The sequence below is a fragment of the Poromitra crassiceps genome (assembly GCF_964638095.1).
Source record: "Poromitra crassiceps genome assembly, chromosome: 8".
Classification (NCBI taxonomy): Eukaryota; Metazoa; Chordata; class Actinopteri; order Beryciformes; family Melamphaidae; genus Poromitra; species Poromitra crassiceps.
In genome coordinates, this window is record NC_139629.1 from 18,512,240 (window position 1) to 18,536,890 (window position 24,651).

The 24,651-nt window shown below is 45.4% G+C and overlaps 1 protein-coding gene across 1 annotated transcript in view; it reads right to left on the reverse strand.

Annotated features, from left to right (window-relative positions):
• The window catches only part of LOC310780535 (netrin receptor UNC5D-like), a gene marked incomplete at both ends in the record, with an annotated part of 358,699 nt that overhangs the window by 52,645 nt on the left and 281,403 nt on the right, over window positions 1-24,651 (reverse strand). The window contains 2 exons of the mRNA XM_083641100.1: window positions 2,758-2,925; window positions 17,368-17,542. Of these exons, the coding sequence (XP_083497226.1) occupies window positions 2,758-2,925; window positions 17,368-17,542 (343 nt within the window). The remainder of the gene's footprint in view (window positions 1-2,757; window positions 2,926-17,367; window positions 17,543-24,651) is intronic.

The window sequence follows — 24,651 nt, forward strand, 5'->3', positions numbered from 1 at the left end:
CTTTTCTTTTATATCTCATATGTTTTCCCTCTGCTAGCTGTCTCTCACAGGTCTGCTGTGGTAGGTTTCAGATAGCACAAACCACTGTCATTATCAGCAACAGGGTCAGGCAGGCGATGCATTTATGAAGACTGTTTGCAGGGATATTACGCTGAGCAGCAGCAGCAGCAGCAGGAGAGCAGGATCGGTGCAGAAATGCCCTGAAAAATGATGCATCGACACAAGCAAATGATCTCCCACAGCTTCTGCCCACATTCATCAAGCTGACAAACCTGCTCAGACTCATCCTTTGCTGGCTGATTGCATGATTAGATGATTGGGTGCTGTGCTAAGACAAAAAGACGAGTCCCTATGGCAGGGGCTATTCAACTAGATTGTTCAGGGGGCCACCTAGTCAGAAAGCTAAGGGCCCGGGGGGCCGGACATTTCCATGAGCTATTATTATCATCAGCGCCATCGCATCTTAACATTTTTAGATTTGACTACATTGCAAAAGTAAGTAAGCCTAATCATAGCCTCGTGGTCCGTGTTTTGATTTTGTTTTGCAATTCTATTTTCTTTTCAGAAACAGAAATTAAAAAAATAGTTACACATCAAAATCCATCCACAGATGAAAAATGGAAACAGGACTTGGTTTTGATTCTGCCGATGAAGCCGCTGTGTCATCGAGAGAGGGGGAGAGAGAGGAAAGAGAGGGGGCAGAGAGGCAGAGAGAGAGAGAGAGAGAGAGAGAGAGAGAGAGAGGTGACACAGAGAGAGAGGGAGAGGGGGAGAGAGAGGAAAGAGAGGGGGCAGAGAGGCAGAGAGAGAGAGAGAGAGAGAGAGAGGTGACACAGAGAGAGAGGGAGAGGGGGAGAGAGAGGAAAGAGAGGGGGCAGAGAGGCAGAGAGAGAGAGAGAGAGAGAGAGAGAGAGAGAGGTGACACAGAGAGAGAGGGAGAGGGGGAGAGAGAGGAAAGAGAGGGGGCAGAGAGGCAGAGAGAGAGAGAGAGAGAGAGAGAGAGAGAGAGAGGTGACACAGAGAGAGAGGGAGAGGGGGAGAGAGAGCGAGGAGAATTTACCCCATCCCCCCACCCCCACCCTTCTCCTTGGAGAAAATAAAAGGCTCCTTGGACAGGGATGGTTGTGTGGGAGCTGTGTTCCTCGATCTTAGGAGGGCGTTTGACACCGTCAACCACAGTGTGCTCCTCTCTAAATTGTCCAGCTTCAATTTTTCTGTTGCGGCCATTAAATGGGTTGAATCATATCTGTCTCACCGGGAGCAGTGCACTGTGGTTGGCGGAGTCAGCTCCCCTTACCTGAGCTGTCCAGTAGGGGTCCCCCAAGGGTCAATTTTGGGGCCAATTTTCTTTTCTTTGTACATTAATGATCTTCCTGATTACTGTTTTAATGTAGATGTCCAGCTTTATGCTGACGACACAGTTATCTTCACAAGGGCTAAAAACCCAGGGGAGGCGGCACGTGTCTTATCTTCAGCTCTCTCTCATATCCAGGCATGGCTAACTAAATCTTGTCTCATGCTGAATGCAAAAAAAACAGTTTGTATGTTCTTTTCTAAAAGAAACATTGCACCTCCGCGCTCCAATGTCTTCCTGGGGTCAGAGGAATTATCTGTGGTTAACAAGTTTAAATACTTAGGCGTGATGTTGGACTCCAACCTAACGTTCAGCAACCACATTAAAATGATCTCCAAAAAAATTAAATTCCACTTGTATAACTTCAGACAAATAAGGAGCTGTCTGTCCACAGACGCTGCGTTTTTATTTTTACACTCGATGATCCTTTCGCATCTGAATTATTGTATAACTAGCTGGTCGTTGACAGGAGTAACTACTCTCAAACCAGCCGAATTACTTTATAAAAAAGCCCTGAAAATACTAGATAAAAAACCCTTCTCTCATCACCACTGTCATGTCATACGTAAATATGACATGCTAAGTTTTGAGAACTTTAGAAATTTCACCTTTGCCTGTCTAATATACAAAGTTCTACATGGACTGGCGCCGCCTCCTCTTGCTGACTTCATCAAATATCGTTCAACCGCCAACTCGACCCGTGTCACTCGGGCCATCACGAACAAGGTCTGCGAGGTCCCCTTTAGAAAAACTTCTTTTAGCCAGAAGACCTTATCCTTTACGGGAAGCACCCTCTGGAATAATCTACCTCCCTCTATTAGAGAATGCCCTAGTCTCGCCACTTTCAAAGGCCAGTTGAAATTATGGCTCAGATCAAAACAACAATGTGACCACACTTAACATCTGTCATGTTTCGCTGCATGCTCTGTGTGTTTTATTCATTTGAGGTTTTACTAACCTTTTGTACTATAAATTTTTTGGTTCTATTAATTGTGTGTGTTTTAATCATTTTTGGTTTTACTAATCTTCCGTATTATTAATCTTTTTTGTACTATTAATCTTTTTTCTCCTTCATGATTACATCAACCTGCCATGGGACTACAGGTGGAAACTAGCCCTTGGGCTATAACCTGACATGTTTACTGTACGGCTGTACTGTTCATTAACGTGTAATGTCCCACTCTTTAAATAAATGAATCTGAATCTGAAACCCCCCTCAGAACTGGTCCGCAGGCTGGTGTGACTTGATTGGCGGGCCGGATTTGGCCCCCGGGCCGCCAGTTGAATAGGCCTGCCCTATGGGTTCACTTGAAAAGCAATGCAGTGTGTTGTGTCTTTTGCGCTCACCTGGACAGAGTGTGTTACAGGTGCTCACCTGGACAGAGTGTGTTACAGGTGCTCACCTGGACAGAGTGTGTTACAGGTGCTCTTCTGCACTGACATGCCCTCGCAGAAGGCCCCCCCATTGAGAGGAGCCGGGTTGGTGCACGTGCGAGAGCGCTTTTGCACGCCGCGGCCACAGCGCACGTTGCAGGGCGACCAGTCCGTCCACGATGACCAGCCTCCGTTCACTGCAGCAAGGACGAAGGAGAAGGAGACTACAAGTAACATACCAGCACACAATTTATTTTTTTCATCTACCGTTATTATCGTTAGTAACTGATGTTTTGCATACAGCGTTTGGAGCTATTGCTAGCTTCCAACTCCTGTCCCTAGCTAGGCTTTTAGTAAGAAGAAAGATGAGGAATTCACACAACTATAGCATGGTACATATTACAACATAGTATCATCGTATCAGAATTACAACATGTACGTATCACATTTGTAAGAGTAGAGAAAGAGAGGAAACCAGAGTAATAACTACAATTCAAATCAATTCAGAATTCAACGCAGTTCAATAAAAAATGCATACAGCTCTGGTTAAGCTTGAGCCCGTCTTTAACATTTTTAATAAAGATTTTAAGATCTAGATTTTGTTTGAGCTCTGTTGGCAGTGAGTTCCACATTTGAGAAAGCAGACTGCCCGAAGGAGGTCTTACGGCGTGCAATTTCACAATTGCCACTTGCCGCGCCCCTGGTAATCCTGGTGCCATTTTGTCTACTGACAAACCTGCACAAAACCTCTGGTGCTAAGTTTTGTAAACATTTAAAAACTAGTTTAATAGATGAAAAATTAAAAAGAAAATCAAAGCTTAGCAGGTTATACTGCTTCAGTATTATGGCAGTGATGCCACCGCATGTTTGTTTTTCCCCCCATTATTTTTAACGTTTGCTTATACCGGGATGCAACAGGCTGAATGATAGTTCGAGGGGCTTGGCTCCACACTGAAACACAGTAAGATGTATGAGGAAAAAAAAGCATAGCATGCAGAAACAACTGTGCAGCTATGGAGGACAGACCAAAGAGGTCTCTCTACAACAGGGGTGCCCAACCAGTCGATCGCGGTCTACTGGTCGACCGCGGACTGACCCCAGGTCGATCGCGAGCGGTGTCAAAAAACGATTATCCTTTTCTTTTTTTTTATAATCAAATAAAAATATAATGGAAGTACATGCAGTTGTTTATTTTAATTATGGATCATAATACAATGCAATTCCAAATGCACTTGTATTTTAAAAGGAGCCACACAGTGAGAAAAAAGAAAGTTAGAAAAAATAAATCATGTATTGGGGGAGAAGAGTGATGCATCGATTTAAGATGCATCGAGATGCATCGATAATCGTAATCGAATTGTAGCCCTCTGAATCGTAATCGAATCGTGAGGCCAGTGAAGATTCACAGCCCTAATATCAAGTGGTTGTGGGACAACGAGAAAGTGTTGTGAGGTTAGTTACTGCAGGCTGGAAACGATGTGTGTGCGTTAGCAATGTTGAAACTGGACTGGTAGATCTCGGGAGGCTGGCTACTTGAAAGGTAGATCTTAGGTCAAAAAAGGTTGGGCACCCCTGCTCTACAGTATGAACGAGCGCCGGCCTACATTTTGCATTTAACAATATATTTTCTGTCAGACAAACGGCGCCGGAGAGACTGAAACACACGGGGTTTAATCAGAGCTTAATCAAAGAGGTGTCACTACAGAGATGATCAATGCCCGTTCCCTTCCATCCACTTCGCCTCCTTCCTCTGATCTGCTGCCTGAAATAACGCTGAATGATTGACTGATCAACTCATCTATTGTCATGGAGAAGGAAGACATACTATTCTTTTACCAGTCTACATCTGTCTGGAGCTATCAGGAGTACCAAGCGTGTCAGAGACTTCATTAGTACGGCAGACGCTGATGATTGATGGCCCTCAACTACAGGTACGTGGCCTCAGAGAAGAAACCGGAGGGAATCCGAGGAACCACTTCAACGCTCTCTGTGCAGAAACACCACCAGACCTACTACAGATTGAGGAAAGGAGTATAGAAACACTGTAATTACTGTAGCGAGGTGTTCCTCCTGTGTGAATTTTTGTTAGTGTGACATTATAATTTCATGTATTCTGCGTCGTCTCTGCTGAGCTCCCAACAGGGCAATGAAGGAGCTGGTAACAGAGTCTAGTGGCCTGCAGCTATTATAGTGTTCCACACTGGGCACTCAGCGCTGGCAGATAAAGGCTGGTTCCACCATTAATTGAGTTCTTATTTATTTTCTTTTTTTTATCAAATCTTTTGACACAAAAGAAGAAAAAGAAAAGAAAAGAAACACAAACATCTACAATGAAGACACAAAATGCAAAAATACATACACAAACAAATTCACTTATAATTGGACTGGAATTCATATCTAATTTAATGCCTGTCTAACTGGGACTGTAAATTCATGTAAATTCCCTGCACATTAATGCCTATTTAACTTAGCCTGTAAATTTCATGTACATTCAATGTAAACTCTTATTTAACTCCGACTGTAAATTCATGTAAATCCACTGCCTATTTAATGTCTATTTAACTCAGTCTGTAAATCTCATGTAAATCCAACGTAAATTCATATTTATCATCCACAGAACACTTCACCACTCATGTACATATTATATATTTACTCAATTTGATTGCACTTTAGTTATCTTCCTACTTCTTATCTTTGTATATTGATGTGACCACTACGCTGCATACAGACACTAAGACAAATTCCTCGTATGTAACTTGCGTACTGTGGCAATAAAAGTGATTCTGATTCTGAACATAAACCCCCTCCCCCCACACCCACCAACGCCTCACATAGAAATGGCTCACAGTACTATGTGTCCCTATCAACAGGAATGATGACATCATCTAACAGTACCCCTCCCTCTACGGGCGCCACATGGCGCCCGGCCAGACGCAAGGAAATCCCGAATGAGCGTAGCGTCAAGGATGATCCGGCGAGGAACCCAGCTGCGCTCCTCGGGGCCGTGCCCCTCCCAATCCACCAGATACCTGCGTCGCCTGTCCAGCAGCCGCCGGACCGTGTAGGCAGGGTGGTCGTCGATTAACCGAGGCGGCGGGGGAGCCGCTGCAGGGGGGCACAAGGGACTAGAGTGACCCGGCTTGACCTGGGATACGTGGAAGGTATGGTGGACGCGACGGAGAGAAGCAGGCAGAATCAAGCGGACAGCAGCGGGGTTCACAACCCGCTCAATAGCAAAAGGTCCGATAAAACGGGGTGCAAGCTTCCTGGATTCCACTCTCAAGGGGACGTTCCGAGACGAGAGTCTATCACGCCGTGACGAATGAATCAGACATCACATCACTCAATCCACAAAGCAAGTAAATAAGAAGCGACATTTTAACCGAACAACGTAGGCTACATGATGAAGGGAACTGTGTCTGCTGTGAGATGTTCTTCTTTGTGTTGGGGTGAGTTTCATACCTAACAACTTGTGTGTGCGTGCTGTGTCTGTCCGTCCGTCCGTCTGTCTGTGTTGTGTGTTTTTCGTTAAAGTTTGTGGATGGCTCACGGCTAACGTTGGCAGTTAATGCATTGTTCTCATTGTAAACGCGCAGAGAATCTGCCATTTTGGCCCGTCTTTGTTGTCCCATTGGCCAAGGAGACGTTTTCTGGCCAAATTGGTGGTAGCCGTAGTGCTACTGTCTAAAAGCATACAATTGTCGACTCTTGCCTTCAATACTCTTTGATAGCTGCTGGACCTACCATTCAATAGGGTTGCTAGTCAGATTTTCTTCTGGGACTTGTCTGTTGAAGGGGAGTGGGTCTCAGAAATGTCAGACCTCTTTCAGGAGTGTGGTTTTGGAGAATATTACTCTCAAAGAATGTGTATAAATGTGGAGCTGTTTAAATCTCAGATCCGTGCTAACTGGTTACAGTCTTGGACTGAAGAAATTTGGCAGAAGCCAAAATTAAGAATATTGTTTATTTAAAAATGAATTTAAATGTGAAAAATATGTTATGTTTAATTTACCTAAAAGCAAGAGGTCCTTATGTGCTCAGTTGCGATGTGGTATCCTGCCTTTACATATTGAAACCATCGACTTATAAAGATGGACGCCACTTCACCTCCCGTTTAGTGAAGCCGCTGCATGTTAGATCGCCGCCCTGACGGCTGAATCCAGTATTAGGTCACAAGGCCCGCCTCCCCATGTTAGTGGATGGGAAAATCACAACCGAAATAATCACAGTATACGTCAGATAATTTTTTTCCTAAGGTGGTTTGTATCATTTTAGATAGTCATTATCATGCTAATGCCTGTGCAAGTGGTCATTTTTCTGATCAGTTTGTTTTTAAGTAGTTATTTGACATATAAAAAGGGATAAAAATGGATGATTGACAGCTGTGGCAGCCAGTCTCAAGCCGTCATTGGCTGGACAGGCTCTGCACATAATAGATCTATCGTCACAGACAAGACACACGGCTTCATGTTGTCTAACGCTGCCTGGAGGTCGGTGGCTCATGTTGGCTGTGCTGGCTACAGACATCAATGGACCCCAATAAAAAGAACATTGTTTTGAGGAATGAAAACAAATGTTTTGTGCGTGAGGAATTAACGTTGGTTGGGGACTGAAGTAAGTTCAGAAAATATGTGTTTTATGAGTTACTCCAGCTACGTTATAAGTAGGCTACACAATGGTTTTAACATGCAAGCTAGCATTAGCTGCTTGCATGTCAGCTGTTTTTCATATTACTATAACTTAACAACCGATAACGATAGCTGGAATAACACAATAATAGACACATATTTTCAGAACTGACCAGGTTGTCCAACTGACAGGAAATGTGTTTTATAACGTTAACTCCCGTCCCAGGTATAAGATGAGATGAGGGCGGCCTAGTAGTACACAACCACCATTAGCTCATCGCTAACGGGTTAGCATGACATACACAATGGTTTTAACATGCAAGCTAGCATTAGCTGCTTGCTAGTCGGCTGTTTTTCATATTACTATAACTTAACAACCGATAACGATAGCTGAAATAACACAATAATAGACACATATTTTCAGAACTGACCAGGTTGTCCAACTGACAGGAAATGTGTTTTATAACGTTAACTCCCGTCCTGGGTATAAGATGAGATGAGGGCGGCCTAGTAGTACACAACCACCATTAGCTCATCGCTAACGGGTTAGCATGACATACAAACAGACGTTTTATTTTTTGTAGGCTATTAAAGCAACAAACGTTTTTATATGCATATCTGGGGGAAATGCTTTGACTGTGGGGATGTTCGTTCTTCACAAGCTCCTCTCTTAGTAACGATATACCAGGCAATAGACCAGGCAGCCTGGCTCACGCACGCTAACGTTAGGTTGGGCTGCCCACACTGTACCGGGGGGGTAGCTACAACAACGTAGCCTCACGGTTAGATATGTTAAACCAACATTTGCGCCAAAAGAAATGTAATCATAAAGTTAATCAAAATGCCACGGAAACATTAGGCTAGCTTAGTCAACACATCAATCCCCACAGTGAGGCTGGAGGTGAGTGAGTGGCCTGCCTCCACTTCCGGCCCGGGCTGAGAGCGCTGAGAGCACTCAGCAGCCCAGAGGTCTAAAATCTCCGACAACCAAAATCAGATTTTCGTACAGGCGTTATTTTGATAAACTGATCTCATAGTGGGACTCTTCCTGGTTACTTTTGGCGAGACAAAAAATATTACAACTTAACACGTTCACTGCCAATGGCGAGTTGACTCGTCAAACAAAATCCAACGGTTGACTGCCAATGACGAGTTGAGACGTCAAACTGTTTTTTCAGTGGTTTCCACTAGCTGGCGCCCTTGGGCAATAGGTGAATGTGGATCCGACCTCTCCCGCTGCCCCGGAAGTACTCTAACAAAGATTTCTATATAAGGAAGGCGGGATCCTTTGATCGGCGTGGGTTGAAAGTAGGTTGGTTAGATACAGAGACAGACAGCATTACATAGCGATTTATAGATAGAGAATTTCAGCAATTTAGCGTCAGATTTAGAGCGAGTTGGTTAGCGTAGTTGATTTAGTTTGTAGTTGTTAGTACAGTAGTAGTGTTTAGTATAGTCTTTATAGTAGATCTTTAGTGTAGATAGTTAGTTAGCGCGTAGTTACTGTAGTTAGCTTAGCTCATCTAGCATTAGCGTTAGCTCAGTTCGTGTTAGCATTAGCGTCAGCGTCAGTTCATTTTAGTATTTAGCGTTAGTTCAGTTTGATCGAGTTGGTAGCCGGTAGATTAGCCTTATTTCAGTTCAGTTTAGTAGCAGTAGTTGTTTTATTTCAGTTTAGTTGGGAGTGGGTGGCGTGTTTGTGCCATGCCGGGCAAACGCAAGCGGTCTTCGGCGGCCAAACGCAAGCGATCGGCGGATCAGAGGTCATTGCTCGATTTCTTTTCCATACGAAATGAGCTTGTGCCGGAGACCGATTCCGAGGTCTCGGATGATGAACGGGGTGAGCCCCTGCATGTCGCGGCTGCGGCTGCTGGGCTGACTGAGTCCGAGTCGAGTGACCTCACGTCTTCCCCAGACGCGGAGGACTCTGAAGATGAGTGGGCCCCATCCAGGAGCGAAGCTCCACAGAGCAGTGGTAAGACGATGTTTGAGATGACTTGTGTAACTTGTGTAAATGTAATTACTATGACTGTACAAAAGCCAGCAGTCAGTCAATTCATTTTACTTTATTTCAGACTCTGAAGATGAGCCTGTAGCAGCCAGCTGTAGCGGTACAGCACCTGGTGCCACAGCCTCTGGTGCCAGGAAAATGGGTAAGAGCACACTTCAGAATCAGGTTTATTTTCACATCACAGGTTCCAGCCAGAATTCCAGAAATTCTAGAACTCCAGAATTCAGTACCACACATATAAAAAACACTATTTTATGGTAATTATGTATTTCTATAATTTGCAGATGGAGCTGGAAGTGGGAAACGTCCTCGGCCTGCAGGTCCTGAGTGGTGTGACGTTGACTGGGAGCCAACCCACATCCCCTTCACAGCAGAACCGGGTCCTCATAGTGGTGGTGCTGCTCAACCAGTGGAGTTCTTCCAGCTCTTCCTAAATGATGAGCTGCTCCAGGACATTGTAGTCCAAACTAACTTGTATGCACACCAGTGCATCAGTCAGGTCAGTGAGGCTCTGCCACATTCAAGGCTTGGGAGGTGGAAGGACACTACAGTGGCAGAACTCAAGAGCTTTTTGGGACTATATTTCCTCACTGGGATCGTCAAGAAGCCTGAACTGGCCATGTACTGGTCCACAAATGAACTGACTGCTACCCCCCACTTCAACAAAACCATGTCTTGGAGGGCTTGGAGCGGTCGATAACTGGAATTGCTGTAGCACTTGATAAGGTGGGTGTTGGTGAGGCTATAATAAAGGACTGTATGACGTTATAACTTGCTGGTTCTGATTGGATTTAAACTTCGCTCCAGGTGTGTCTGTTAAAACACGGAAGCAGACAACTTCTTTCAAGACTTTTACTTGACTGAGCAATGGTCAGACATGGGCGTGGTTTACATGTGTATGTGGTTCTGTAAAGAAAAAATATACGGTATATATATGCATTATTATAATTACAGTAATAACTAAACCAAACACAATGCCTATAGCATCATCTATACATATATCTATGCATACATGCAGTATATACACTATACGTACACTAGCCAGCATATAACCCTACAGGTACATATATCATGTGGAAAATAACCATCACTAATAATTACAATTATGACTTGCATAAACTTGATGCAATCTAACTATTTAAATGTGCACCAAACAAAGAACCACTATGAAATACAATACCAATGCAGGGCAAATATCTATTTCTAATATAATTTTAGTCATAGCATAATCTCCACAATGCACCCAACACATTCAATCAATTATTCAATTAACAGCCACGTGTACTAGGAGCGGAATCCATCACGGATCCTTATAAGGTAACCAAATCACCAACATGAATATAAACTTATGCTTTAAAATAACTGAATTTAACTGATAACTTAAACAGTGACATGACTTACAGGTCTCAGGGACGCACGCACACAAATCAGTCTCTGAACCGCGGACATGAACCATGCTCCTCACTCGCTTTCTTCTCTCTGTCCGCTCGCACTTAACCTCTCCAGCGCGTGCCCGCTACAGCACGAGTCCGTTCCAATCCCCAGCGCGTACCTGATCTGCGTCCTCAGCAAACAGCACTGATAGGCGGCCTTTTGAACAGTGGGACTGCAGGGTTCGAAGCTGAGAACTGTTGCAGTCTGGAGAAACTATGAACAAACTGCCGAGGGTCAGCAGAGCTGAACGTGACATCACATGGCATTATGACCCCATCCATGATGTCATAACATTCATCACTGTCGACATCGGGCGTTATGACCTCATCCGTGATGTCATAACATTCATCACTGTCGACATCGGGCGTTATGACCTCATCCGTGATGTCATAACATTCATCACTGTCGACATCGTAGTAGGAATGATGACATCATCTAACACAGAGGTTCTCAAATGTTTTTCAGCCAAGGACCCCTTACAAGATAGAAAATATACCGGGGACCCCCTCATTCTGATTTCTAATTTTGGGCTAAGCTTAATTGTTTCCACGGTAACATGCTTGACTTTTAATTTGATAGGTTTGTTATTAGAATGTAATCCATGAACCATTTTAGATTTAAAGCATAAACTATTTTCGTTGAACTATGAAATTTGCAAAAAAGAAATATATATATATATATTTTTTATTACATTACATTTACATTACGTCATTTAGCAGACGCTTTTGTTTTGTCCAAAGCGACTTACAATATCACAATTTGTCAACAGTTCAGAAAACCACTATGCAACACAATCAATGACAGCCAAGATATTTTGATAGACTAGCACCATGTAGGAAGTAGTTTGAGAAGGAATAATACCCCGTTCAAGACAACTCGGACCGCCGGAAAAAATGGGTTCCGACCTGTAAAAAGTGAATTGAACGGTCGTCCAGGCCAGAATTACAGCTCGGAAATTCGGGTATCATTCAGAGCTCCGGTTTCTCCGAGTTGACGTCACAGCCACATCAAAATGGCTACTTGCATCGTTAAAGGAGGACTTACCCCCTAGATATGTATTAGAACAGTGATTTGAAAATACCTATGGAAAAAACCAAGAAATGACATATACTCTTGTCTATACTAGACTCTTTGGCTGTGTTAAGTCAAGATTTTTTTTCGGAAATCGACGCCATTACAGTTTGCCTACTGCCTCAAAAATAATTTATTTGAGAGGAGCAATATCTTTATAATTATCAACAACTAGCCAACGCTGGTGGCCTGTATGGAAACAGAAAATCCTGAAATGGTTGATAGTTATATCAATTTGGCCATTCAGTGGCGAACTAGAAATTTAATTATTTTTGTCCCATTTTGTCCCATGTGTGTGTGCGTGGCTTGTCTAAACTTACGTTAAGAGCCTCGCTGCTCGCAGCACACAGCACACAGTGAGGACAAACATCTCGCTCTGGGGTAACACAATGCGAGATTTCTCCACGTAATTCCCTCGTCTAACTAGAGATAAACCGCGCAATGAAATCCGTTTTTAATTTTAGTTTGGGGGCTTTTCGTGATTCTTGTTAAAAGTTGTGCAAAGGTTTTCCTCTCAGCGCAGTGCAGGGCAGGCTGCGCCTCGTCCCTCCTGCCAGACCCAGGCTGGCGAAACAGCCTGCTGCATGCATGGAGCGCTCGTAACCTCACGGAGCAACAAACAAACAGACAGAAATAGCTGGTGTGCGATTTAGAGAATACAGTCTGAGATTGGGTACAGGATTGAGGGAATCCCGCATCTGTTTGCGAAGGTGCGACTGGACAGGACGCTTTTCACAGACGGGCACAGTAGTCGGAGCGAGGCGAGTGTCTCTCAGGGCTACTCAGGGCAGAGCTGCAGATCTCTCCTCCTCCTCCGCGCATTCAGTCTGTCCAAAATCATTACTGATATAATCTCAGTAGGAGGGATGCAGGGAAATATGATAGTAGCCGATGTGTTTAGAGAAGCTTTGTCACGTTGTCACGTCGTAGTATAGCGTTATATTTTACATGTGCGCTAAACTGCGACCATATTTGTTTGCGGAAATATCAGACTGCTCTCTCTGCTGCTCTCAGAGCACAGAGAGCCCAGCTGCTGCTGGCCTGCTGCGCGCGCCCGCGGAGCTTGGGGCTCGTCCATGTAACAGTACGACTCTCGCCTGCCTGGGCTGGAGACAGTGCTTGCAACTCGGACTGATAATATAAACATCATCATTCGAGCTTATCCAGGTAAGATATCAATAAAGTAATGACACATTCAGCGGGAAACTAACTATAATTAAGACATGTGCCAACTTTGACGACGTTTGGTTCAGTATTTTAAGAGCAAACTTCAATAAGAATAGGCTTGGAGTTCTGAGGAGCTGAAAGGGTACAGGGGGGGTAGGGGAGTAATTATCTTGAAATCCCATAGTCTTTGGGTCACCGTGACGTCACGACGTGTCAAATATCCCATTCATTTGAGAAAAAAAAAAAAGCAGTCTTTGACCCTTAGAGGGCGCTTATGCCAGATATGCTGCTGAAAAATGATACAAATGGTAAAATGGCAACAGTTTGGTGTCAAATGTGGAAATTCTGACCAGAATTCTTCACACATCACCCCCAAAGTCATATATATTGGTTAAAAGCTGAAAAAAAGTGTTTTGGAGGTAAGTTCTCCTTTAATGATAATCACAGAATTATTATACAGACGTTTGTTGACGTTTTAACACACAAGTTGAGTTCTTAATTATGTAATGTTAACGTTTCATATGTGTTTGTATCATCTGTGTTTCGCTCTGTGTGAAATTCAGCATTCAGCATGTTCGGTTAGCATTGTTCGCTAGTAGCTACCATGCTAACGCGGGTTGCTATAGCAACAGTTTGGGCTTTCCCCCCGAGCGGGAGGTGCAGCGTGAATGCAAATCTGTCCAGGGCGGAGGTTCCGTGTTGAAACCTCCGGCAGGCCGAGTTGTCATGAATGCGGTATAAGTAACATGTAGCATTAAAAAAAAAAAAAAAAAAAAAATTACCCGAAAACTTTTCGCGGACCCCCTGGCAAACTGCCACAGACCCCTGGGGGTCCGCGGACCCCCATTTGAGAACCACTGATATAACAAACGGACAGTCTCCAACAAAGAAAAGACACACAGAACCTAGCTATCATGGAGATGCCCGCGGCCCCCACGCACGCCTCAATGAATGTATTCCATGATGTAATATTTTCTACTTTAGCGCCGTGCATATGGGCCCCCAACATCTCCATGACAGCCAGGTCCACTACTGAAGATATACCCATTGTTCCCAGCAACAGCCAACGCCTGTGCCTTAAGGATAAATGCAACCCAGTAAAATCATCCAACAACAAAACAACGGGCTGGTTGCACCAACTGGTCTTACGACTGGTCTTAAGCTAAGTCGGTCGTAACTTTACGACCTAACAGCTACGCCGGTAGCACCAACAGGGCGTAAGCCTTTTTCTCACTAAGACCGGTCGTAAATATTATGCCTAGTCCAGAGCAGGCGTAAGGTGCAGTCATGGGTGCAGCATAGACGGTTTTCACCTGTGTGTTGCGCAATAGCTACAACCGCTCAGCACTCTGGCTGTATTCAGACCCGAGTTATAAACTGGAAACCGCAGTATGTTATAAACGTTATAAATATAGTCACGTTATAAACAACTAACCAATGCTGGGGGTCCGTATGGAAAGTGGAAATCGAAATGGTTAAAAGTTAAATCAATTTGGTCATTCAGTGGCGTTTAAACACGATTTCAGACGGAAGCCCGTCTTTATTGTCACACGAACACTACAACACATGCATGCGGCCACAACACACACTCATGCTGACGGTGGCCGGTGAAATATGTCCTCTGCATTTGACCCATCCAGGCTTGTCCTTTCCTCCAGGGGGCAGGCCAGGAGCAGTGGTCGCTTTTTCTTTCCAGCGCCGGGGGACCATCATTGGACCATCATTGGACCAACTTCAGATGTTGTCGTCACTGGTCGGATGACGATCTTCTGCATGTTTTTAGTGGGGGGTTATGTACGGAGGAACCCCCTGGGGGGTACAGGGAGAACATGCAAACTCCACACAGAAAGGCCCTTTCGACGAGATACCCCACCTGGGCAGTAGGCACTGAAGATATGGGGGGGTCACAACTCCAGCGCCCACAGCGTCCCAGGCGAGAATCGAACTCTTTTTTTACTGCCATGTAAAGTAATGACAAGTAACAGTTAGCCGCTAACATTAGCCACACTATTACAGCCGATTACCCATCAGCGGAGCGTCATTTGACATAAGCACACTCTTCTAAACAGGTCGCGTGCCGCATTCCAGTGGGCATTCCCATGCTTTCACATGGACGCGCATCGCTACGACCGGTGTAGTTAAGACCAGACGTAAGCCCTGTTGGTGCAACAGGCGTAAGTCCACTGTAAAGACTGGTCTTAACTAAGACCGACGTAGGAGTTACGACCAGGCATAGTTAAGACCAGTTGGTGCAACCGGCCCCAGGAGAACAAGGAACAGTGAGCACTACGGACATCTTCCTGGCAACTTCTCTCCAAAATAGATACAGCTGAGCACTCCCAGACCATGTGTACAAAGGCTCCAGGAGACGAGTGCACCAGCTGGGCGTAGGCCTAGGTGTAACGTTACGTCCGACGTAGAACTCAAAGTTACGACTAACTTAGTGCACCATGTAGTCTTAAGCCCTGTATGCGTTGCGCCTGGGTGTAACTTTTACGTCTGATATGGAGCAGGCGTAAAAGTTACATCCAAGGCGTACTCACTGACAGCTGTCTCATCTTGATCTGCACTGTCGGGACTGACAGCTCTGTGCTGTCAATGCCGTTCAGTCCTGTGATGCGGGGGAATCTTCTCCAAAAATATCGATCGATATGTGCTGTAAATGGACGTTTTGGGGGCAGGACCTCCGCTTGTCGGCGGGTTTTTAAAAGCTGACCGTCGGAAGATCTTTCCATTTCTTCCTGACTTCATCAACTCACCGCAGTGCGCAGTCCACCATCGCATTCATTATTGCACTTGTGATCAAATTCCATGCATCTTGTTTCTGTTTGTTTGTGTTGGCGCTGTTAAATTTAGCTGTGAGAATGTTTCTATGCTTTGAATACAACTCTATAAGTTTGAGCTGAGTTGGAGCTGTCTGTCAGCTGTCTCGAGCTCGTCTGAGAGAAGTGTGTTGCTTGGCAACAAGCACGTATTCACGTGGACGCGCACGTCCGCAGCCTAAAGACCGGGCGCAGCTACGACCATGTTAAGTCAGGCTTGGTGCACTCGGTGCAAATTCAAATCACAAAGTCAGACGTAGCTAAGACCGGCGTAACAGTTAAGACCGACTTTTTTACACCCAGCTGGTGCACTCGGCTCCTGGGGTAGCCAGGGGGCATAAAGTACAATTAGGGCTTTGAGACATATTCATCTGAAATAATTGAGGAGGGGTACAGTATAGTCTACAGAGACACTGCGGAGCGCATCATCATTCAGAAACCACGCCCAAAGCGGGGGAAAAGACAAACTCCCCCACAATCCTGGCGTTCTTCTATGTCGTGTGCATGGCGATTTTTTACATTTGTTGTCGTCGCAGCCCACCACACAACAGCTTTTAGCTATGTTTAATTCAAGGAAAATGACGCTGGTGTGTGGAAGTGAACGGAGAGCTTTCCCCCGTGATAGGCGTGGCCTACAGTATTTCATGCAGTGTCTCTATGGGCATAGTTATAATTAATCATTTGGTGGGGTTCCTGGCAGATAAAATTATATTAATTCACACCATATCGCAATTTATTATATTAGTTGTAAATACTGTGCCTGTGTCTACCTGTGAGAGGGAGAACTCACCCATTACCTGCCCATAGAGACACTGCGTAACGCGTCATCATTCAGAAACCACGCCCAAGACGGGGGAAAACAGAAAGCCCCTCTCCAATCCTGGCGTTCTCCTATGTCACGTGCATGGTTGCGTGTTGCACACAAAGATCGTATATACAGAAGATGAACACTCCAACTTACTTCCTTGACAGCTAAATCCACATTTCTTCTCGCCAATTCTCAATGGCTTCCTTGTTTTGCTCGGGAGTACAAAAAAACTTTAATTGGCGATTTTTTACATTTGTTGTGGGCGCAGCCCCACCACACAACAGCTTTTAGCTATGTTTAATTCAAGGAAAATGACGCTGGTGAATGGGAGTGAACGGACCGATTTCCCCTGTGATGGGCGTGGCCTATTTCTTGCAGTGTCTCTATCAGACCATAGTGCGAAAACAGACACATGACTCTGGTTTAGAAGCAGTGCTTTTTATGTCCCCGGCTGGTTGAGGTAGATAGTTTTGATATTTTGTGTTGCAGCCAAAACAATATTTCAGGTTTGGCTGACATTACCAGAAAACCTTTTTTTAGAAGTAGAGCTAAAGAAGAAGAGTGCACGGAGGGGGAAAAAAACACTAAGATGTGCCTTTATTCTGAGTTACTGGCAATATTTCACAGTAATGCCAATACAGAAAATGTAGTAAAAGAAGCAGCTAATGCGAGGCAATGGGTTCCATGGGATATCTTACCATAGACCACCACAGTAGCTGTGGCACTGCGTCTCTTGGCCACGATGTTGCTCGCCAAGCAGGTGTAGTTCCCCGAGTCGGAGAGGCGGGCCTCGGAGATGATCAGGTTGTGATCGGCTCTTGTATCGACCATACCGTCAGAGTCCACGGGCTCCTCGTTCTTCAGCCACTCCACCTGGAACCAGAAGAGAATATGCAGAACCCAACATGTCAGGGTCTGAAATGGAGCTTAACCCTTAATTAGATGCATTTGAATGATCTGAAGACACATTATGGTAAATTATTCTTTAATACATTATGGGATGCCTCATCTGCAGTCACTCTTGCCGTGACTGTAGCCTTTAGCCTGGAGCTGATGTCGTCAGACGGTGCTCAACCTTCACCGGGTGTTTCAACCCCTAACGGTAACCCCCTCCGGTTGGCAGTGGTGGCCAAATCACTGCCCATCAGCTCCAGACCTCCAGCTCATCTCCTCCATTCTACTCCATAGCCAACATGAGGCTACTTCTGCTGCTGCCATCTTCCTCTGCTTTCCTGCTATTCCCAAGGCTGTGGGCATCTTACAAACGGCTGGGAATCCTCTGTATCCAACCTGGGAATAGCCAGGCCTGCCATCCTTTGTTCATCAATTCTTGGACCAGGTCCTGGTACTTGGTGGCTTTCCTTTCATATGCCTCTCCACAACCTTCCTCCCATGGGACGGGGATGGGGTGGGGGGATTAAGGGGCCCTATCGTTGTACAGCGCAATCGTTTGCGCTTCCTTTGTGCTGCGTTTGCGCGCCTCTTATTGCTATCTTCCCAGCGTCTAAGCTTTCGTCTGATGACACAGGTGTAGGCGTGGCCCAGGCGTGTCGGTGGGCCCCTAGCCTATCATGTGTCTCGCGCAAGTGTCATTTAGCGCTGTGGGGAAGATACCGTCGGTACTGTATGTGCCGAGCGCAAAGAGAGGTTTGGGAGTTGCCCGTTCCAAAATAGGTGTTCCAGCGCAATGTGATAGAAAAAGGGGCCGTGGGTGCTCTCAATTTTAACGCCAGGAAATAGCTGGTCTTAGCGCAAACGCAGACGTACGCCTGAGCGCAGACAGTCTCCACATCTCCGTGCAGTGCAGGAAATCCTTGCTTGGATCCATTTACGCACGGCATGGATGTCACTCTCTCCACTCGCGCCTGCACACACTCTTCTCTCCTCGGAATGCCACGTTGATTTTCAACTATAGCCTACATTGCAGAAAAAACACACCTTGATTTAAAAATGAGAATTCGTTTGTCATGGTTTTATTAGGCTACATAATTCCCGACCATAAAGGTTTGTGGTGTGAGGTAACAATAGATTGCTTTTGAGAAAGTTGTGATGGTGTTGTGCCAAGCTGCCTCTCCCCACCCTGGCCGGCCCAAAACAGGAGGGCACCGACCCACACCCACCCCACCACCAAGCCTGCATACCCGTCCAGCTCCCACCTTCTCGGGGGAGACCCCCCTCCAGCACCCGGTGCACACAGACTCCCGCCCCGCCAGCCCCTCGTTCCCTTAATCCAATTCAAAACACATAATTTTTTCGCACAACAGCTGTGTCCGGCCAGTACAGTAACCTCTTTCCCTGCAATTGCACGCATGTAAGACCAGCTTCTCCACAGCGCGGATGGCAGCTGAAGTCTCAAGCAGAGACAGATTCGATGTATATATTAAAAGAAACGAATAGAAAATAGCTGATTAATAAAATGTGTGCTGGTGGAACTAAATTCAACTTCTTCAAATAGAGCAGCATCACTCATCGCGGCTCTCAGTACGCTGCATAATTACGCATGCAGTATATTACCGCAGCGGAGATAGAAGAGAGCCCGAAAAGCGATAAGCATACTGTACAGACGTTTGGGCAGCAGCCCTTTTTAAGCGTGTGAAATGGCAATAATACACAGGTGATTCACAGGTGGGCATGAGCACGTTATTTGATTTCTATGCATGACCGCCTCACATCTCTCTCTCTCTCTCTCTCTCTCCCTCTCCCCATCTAGGCTATCTTTTCTCCGTCCCTCTTTCTCTCTCTCACTCTAGTCCCTCTGAGTGAGGAGGAAGCTGCTGACATGACGCTGTGGTTTTATGGGCATGACCACACCTCCACAATGCTTTTGGGCATAAACACGCCTATACGGAGATGTGCGCCGAGATGACATGAAGTGCATCGGGCCGACACGCCCACAACTAGGGCTTTGCGCGGCGCTATTCCAGCGCAAAACGGGCGCTAACGCAAAATTACCGCCGTTGGGAAGATAGAGCCCTAAGTCTGTTCTCTCTCTAAAATGTTGGATCAAGTACTTTTAAGACGTGACGTGAAAACATGTAACCCCAGTGGGCTTCATTGAAAATAGGCCTATATGAAACATAAAGTGAGCAAACCTATCTTTTTTTCGTTAAGCATTTCGCTGTGATCTTACTGCACATAGTTCAGTGACATAGTTCACATAAGAGTTTGCAGTTCAGTTTGTGGGGAAGGTAATTCCAGACCATCCTCACAAGACAAATACTGTAGGTCTATTTTCCAGGATGTTAAAATGACAAATGTTGCCGTTGGCCATGACCACTAGAGGTCGCTACAGTCTCCTATTTAAAGGTCCGCAGAAAAGTAAGGGAGATACGGGTGGGTGGACCTGCGGGAGCACCCTCGTCTTTCGACTTTGTCGTCGCAAGAGAGCTGGTTCACCTCCCGAGGTGTAACCATAACCCTAACCTTAACCAAGTTGTTTTACAGTAGTTGCCTAAACCCAATACAGTTGGGTTAGTTGCCTAACCTTAACACGTTCACTGCCAATGACGTGTTAACACGTCAAAAAAAATCCAACGGTTGACTGCCAATGACATGTTAACACGTTAAAAAAAAATCAATATTTTTTTTTTGACGGTGGGACGTTGATCTAACCCTTTTACGTCTCCTATACCAATATTGGAGGTATTGAATGTGTCTAATCTATTTTACCGACCCACTAAGTGGCGACAGTGTCTCCAGACGAGAGAAAGCAAAGAAAAAACAGCCGCGGGGAGGAAGCCATTCTCAAGGAAATGGCTTGGCGAAAATGCTTTCGATTTCGGCTGGGAGCTGGCGGTGGGCAGCAGCAGCAGCAGCAGAGCGGAGTACGCCTCAAGATTGGAAGAAGGGGATCGCGAAGGAATTTCTCTCCCGTGTCTAACCCCCCCCTTCGCCTCTCCTCTCCTCTTCCCCGCTCCTGCGATTCCCCTCTCTTTTTTTGGGATCTGTGAGGCAACAGAAACTCGCCTGTGACAAAACACTGCAAAGCCACCAGAGACACACCTACGGAGGGAGGAGTTTGAAGGAGACACACACACACACACACACACACACACACACACACACACACACACACACACACACACACACACACAAACACAATACAGTATACACACTTGCCCAAGGGCACCCATAATCACAGGCACGTGAGGTGGTTCTAAAAATCCATTTATCTCAAAACTCTCTGAAAATCTCTGAAACCATGCTGTACTCAACGGCTAATATCTACATAACTACCGGTACTAACTCTACAAACTAACTCTTTTAGACAGAGAAAGCACACATTCTATTAGTACTTTTGTGAACTTTGTGTTCACAAAGTCCAAGCAGAAAAGAATCCTCGGCTCTTGTAAAATGAGCCAGAATCCTCAAAAAAACCCTCTGGCAGAAGCTACCTACAGTAAAAAAAAAACGGCTGGCAGTGAATGTGTTAACTAAGTTGGTTTAGTTGCCTAAACAAAAATAATTTATCAAACATTTTCAAAATTTTCTTCAATTTTTCGCCATCACAGGGCTGTTGGTGGCCTGGTCATCAGTCCAGCTGCGGCTGGCTGGGTGGTGGAGAGCGGTGCTCCAAGCCTGTAACCAGGAAGTAGCAGCGTCTCGAGTTTCGGTGACGCCGTTTGCGTTTAGCACATTATTCACCTTATGTAGCCCCGCCCACTCGACCCATTGTATCACGACTTCCTGTTCAAAACGCCGGGCTGTTTTACCTGCTCAAACTAGTCTGACTCACCTGGTCAAACCTAGTTTGACTCACATTATGAGTCAGACTAGGTTTATGAGTCACAGGAAGTGTAAACACAATCGGATCTTCCAATTGTGTTTACACTTCCTGTTGGTCTCTCAAGCCAGACTGTCTCTTCTACATATAAGGCGAATAGCCATTATGTTGTTTTGGGAGTCAGTGGAAATACAGTTGACCTATTCTGTCATTCTGGTATGAGAACGTGTTCACGAGACCAACGTCCAATCCAATCAGAGGGAGTGATGCGGTAGCTAGGTAGGTCACATCTTGTAGCGTTGCCAATCGGGTGGCCATGTAGTGAGTAAAAATAACAATGAATTCCAATCTAAGGGACACTGTGTTGATGCTCCTCTGCTCGCTTGACTGGCGCTGCAAATTGCTATTAATGTGCCGTTGGCCTGGCCTTTTCATTGAGAGAGACTAGCCGGGGCATGAGGGAGCCAGGCAAGATTTATGGTTGTGTGTTTGAGGATTAAAAACTCCAGTCCACTGGGAGCTCTGTGTGTTTGTGCATGGGGCTGTATTGTGGTGTTTGTGTATGTGCATGTGTGTGTGTGTGTGTGTATGTGTGTGTGTGTGTGTGTGTGTGTGCGCGTGTGTGTGTGTGTGTGTGTGTGTGTGTGTGTGGCCGGGGGAATAGAACCACAGCCAGCACACTCAGAGATTGCTTTGCTCTCTCTAAGCACCCCCAAAGAAAAAAAATGGAGCTGCGAAATCAATAAATCAGGAGTCATGTTGTCACAAGTGGCTTTTTTCTCCTTTTGATCGTCCAAGAAGTCTTTCATCATGTGCCTTTAATTTAAGCACCCCCCCCCCCCCCCCCCCCCTTCTCCCGCGTTTGGCTCCACAGCTTTTGAGTGAAATCACACTGGTGGGCTCAGGCTGCACTGCTCTTTCCATCACTCCTTCATTTTATTTCCTCCCTTTCACTTTCTTTTTGCACCTTCAATGTCCAATCAGCCCCGATGTAGCCTTCTCTGCTCTGTTATCTTTTCACTGCTGCCAACACCAATCTACTCAACTGAGGAAGCAGACGGCTTCAAACCTCCACACTGGAGAAAAGTGCATAATTTATTTTAATCAGATACAATCTACCCATATCTTGCTGTGAAATCACCCCAGTTCTAATTCTTATTTAATAATCCTTGAACGATTTCCCTATGCTTTCACACTATAACCGTATCACTTGCAACTACCACCACTACCACCTTTCTGTCTTTCTGTCTTTCTTTCTTTCTTTCTTTCTTTCTTTCTTTCTTTCTTTCTTTCTTTCTTTCTTTCTTTCTTTCTTTCTTTCTTTCTTTCTTTCTTTCTTTCCATCACACACAATTGTTTTTGTAATTTATTTATTTTTCTGCTATATTATGTTGTCCATGTTTTATTTTAACAGGTGCACCTTGAAGCCCATGGCACAGTGGTGTGGCCATTCAGCCTTATGGCACTTTAGGCAATGTTTTGGCGGTACCTCAACAACCCGGATAATATGAGAACCGCAGGAAAGAGTCCTGAAGTAGCACTTGGGTTTGTAAGGGGAAAAGTGAATGGGCTTTTAGTATGTGGATTACGGGTAAATGCATGAAATAAGGTCTGTGGTTAACAAAGGTTTATGGGAGTGTTAATTTGTGTTCAGCAGGATCATTTATCATTTACTTTTATGACTTTTGAAGCGGTTTTTTTTAACAAGATTTTCAGAAAACATTTTAAAAGTCATAAAAATGGTCCTCGTTTGTGAAGATGATCCTGCTGAACACAAATGTCCACTCCCATCACAGACTTTATTTCATGCATTTAATCGACATCCCCATACTAAAATCCCTTAGCCTTTCGCCTCTAAGAGCCAACATGGCGGCGATTTCTCGTTAAGCCTACAAAAATATGTCATCCCTGCAGTACTCTATTGTTTTCAACATGGAAAATGGGCCTCCCCCTAACCCATGCTCTACTACTCTAACCGACCCACATCCCTCCAGCCACTCCCCTACCCACCCCTCCAACCCTGACTCTCTATGACCTTCCTATCCCTATAGAGCTGAACAGTCATGTGACTTATCGTGACGTTTTCTGCCCCAGAAGTGAGTTCCCCATTCATTTTTGAACAAAAAATAACATGCAGGGGGGGAAGGGGGAAGGGGCTTAACCTTGCTTGCAAGATGGATAACCTCGCGAGATCAAAAGAGATTCTCTTGACGTAATCCATCTTGTCATGCACAGGCAGTTAAGATGATTGGCCGAACCATGCCGGCTCGACGAGTCAGCGGCAGCCTTAGGCGGGCTTTCTGTGTGACGCACATGGTCTTTGTAGTTCTTTTCACTCGTCAACATGGCTGCCGCCGTGGAAGTGACAGGCAGTCTGAATGAAATTGAATGTAACGTTCCCAATTCTATGTATTAAATTCTAAAAAACGACCCTCAACATTTGGGAAGGCTAAGCCACACAACTAGTTCGTTATAATCAAACCTCATGCTTCGAAGGCAACTTTACGACGATGAGGACTCAATCACTCTTACATGCACAGGCCATGCACCTTCCTCCGGTCGCAAACATGACGTCAGAGGCATGGCGATCTGATTGGTTGAAGTTAACACGCACCAGCGGTGATAGACAGATGGGTCATCCAATCACCTGCCAAGTAGCTTGGAAAAAGTGCCCGCCTCCGTCAGCGGGTCGGGTTACTGCATTCCCAGATCGACTGGTTTAGTGAAATGTAATGTGGAGCTAAACCGTCCATCTGGCAGCGTCAGGTTAGGTGGGGCTGGGGGGGAATCGAAAATTTAATTCTTTCACCGTTGTTATTTTTTGTTTTTGCGCCAAATCGAATGTTTTATGGTCACTCACGATTCAGTAGGTCACTTGTTATATACAGATTTTTTTCGAAATGTCTATGGAGAAAATGAATGGGGAACTCAATTCATGGGGGGGCAAAAAATGTCACGTGACTATTGAGCTCTATAGCTATGGCCCCTTTTCCCTATAGCCCCACCCGTTCACCAAGCATGAGTGAGTGACTGAGTGAGTGAATGAGTGAGTGTCCTGACTTGCATCTTCTGCCCCCCCAGGCTAGCCTGTTCCCAGCGCCGTGGGAAAAACAGTATTCCCATATGGAATTCCTGGTTGTGAACGTGAGCAACGCCAAAATCTGCTCTGATCTGCTATTAGTATAGGCAGGGCATGCTGGAGGAATGTGTCCTGCTAAAATAACACACTTAACAGAGACTGGCCACAAGTCTGAGTGGC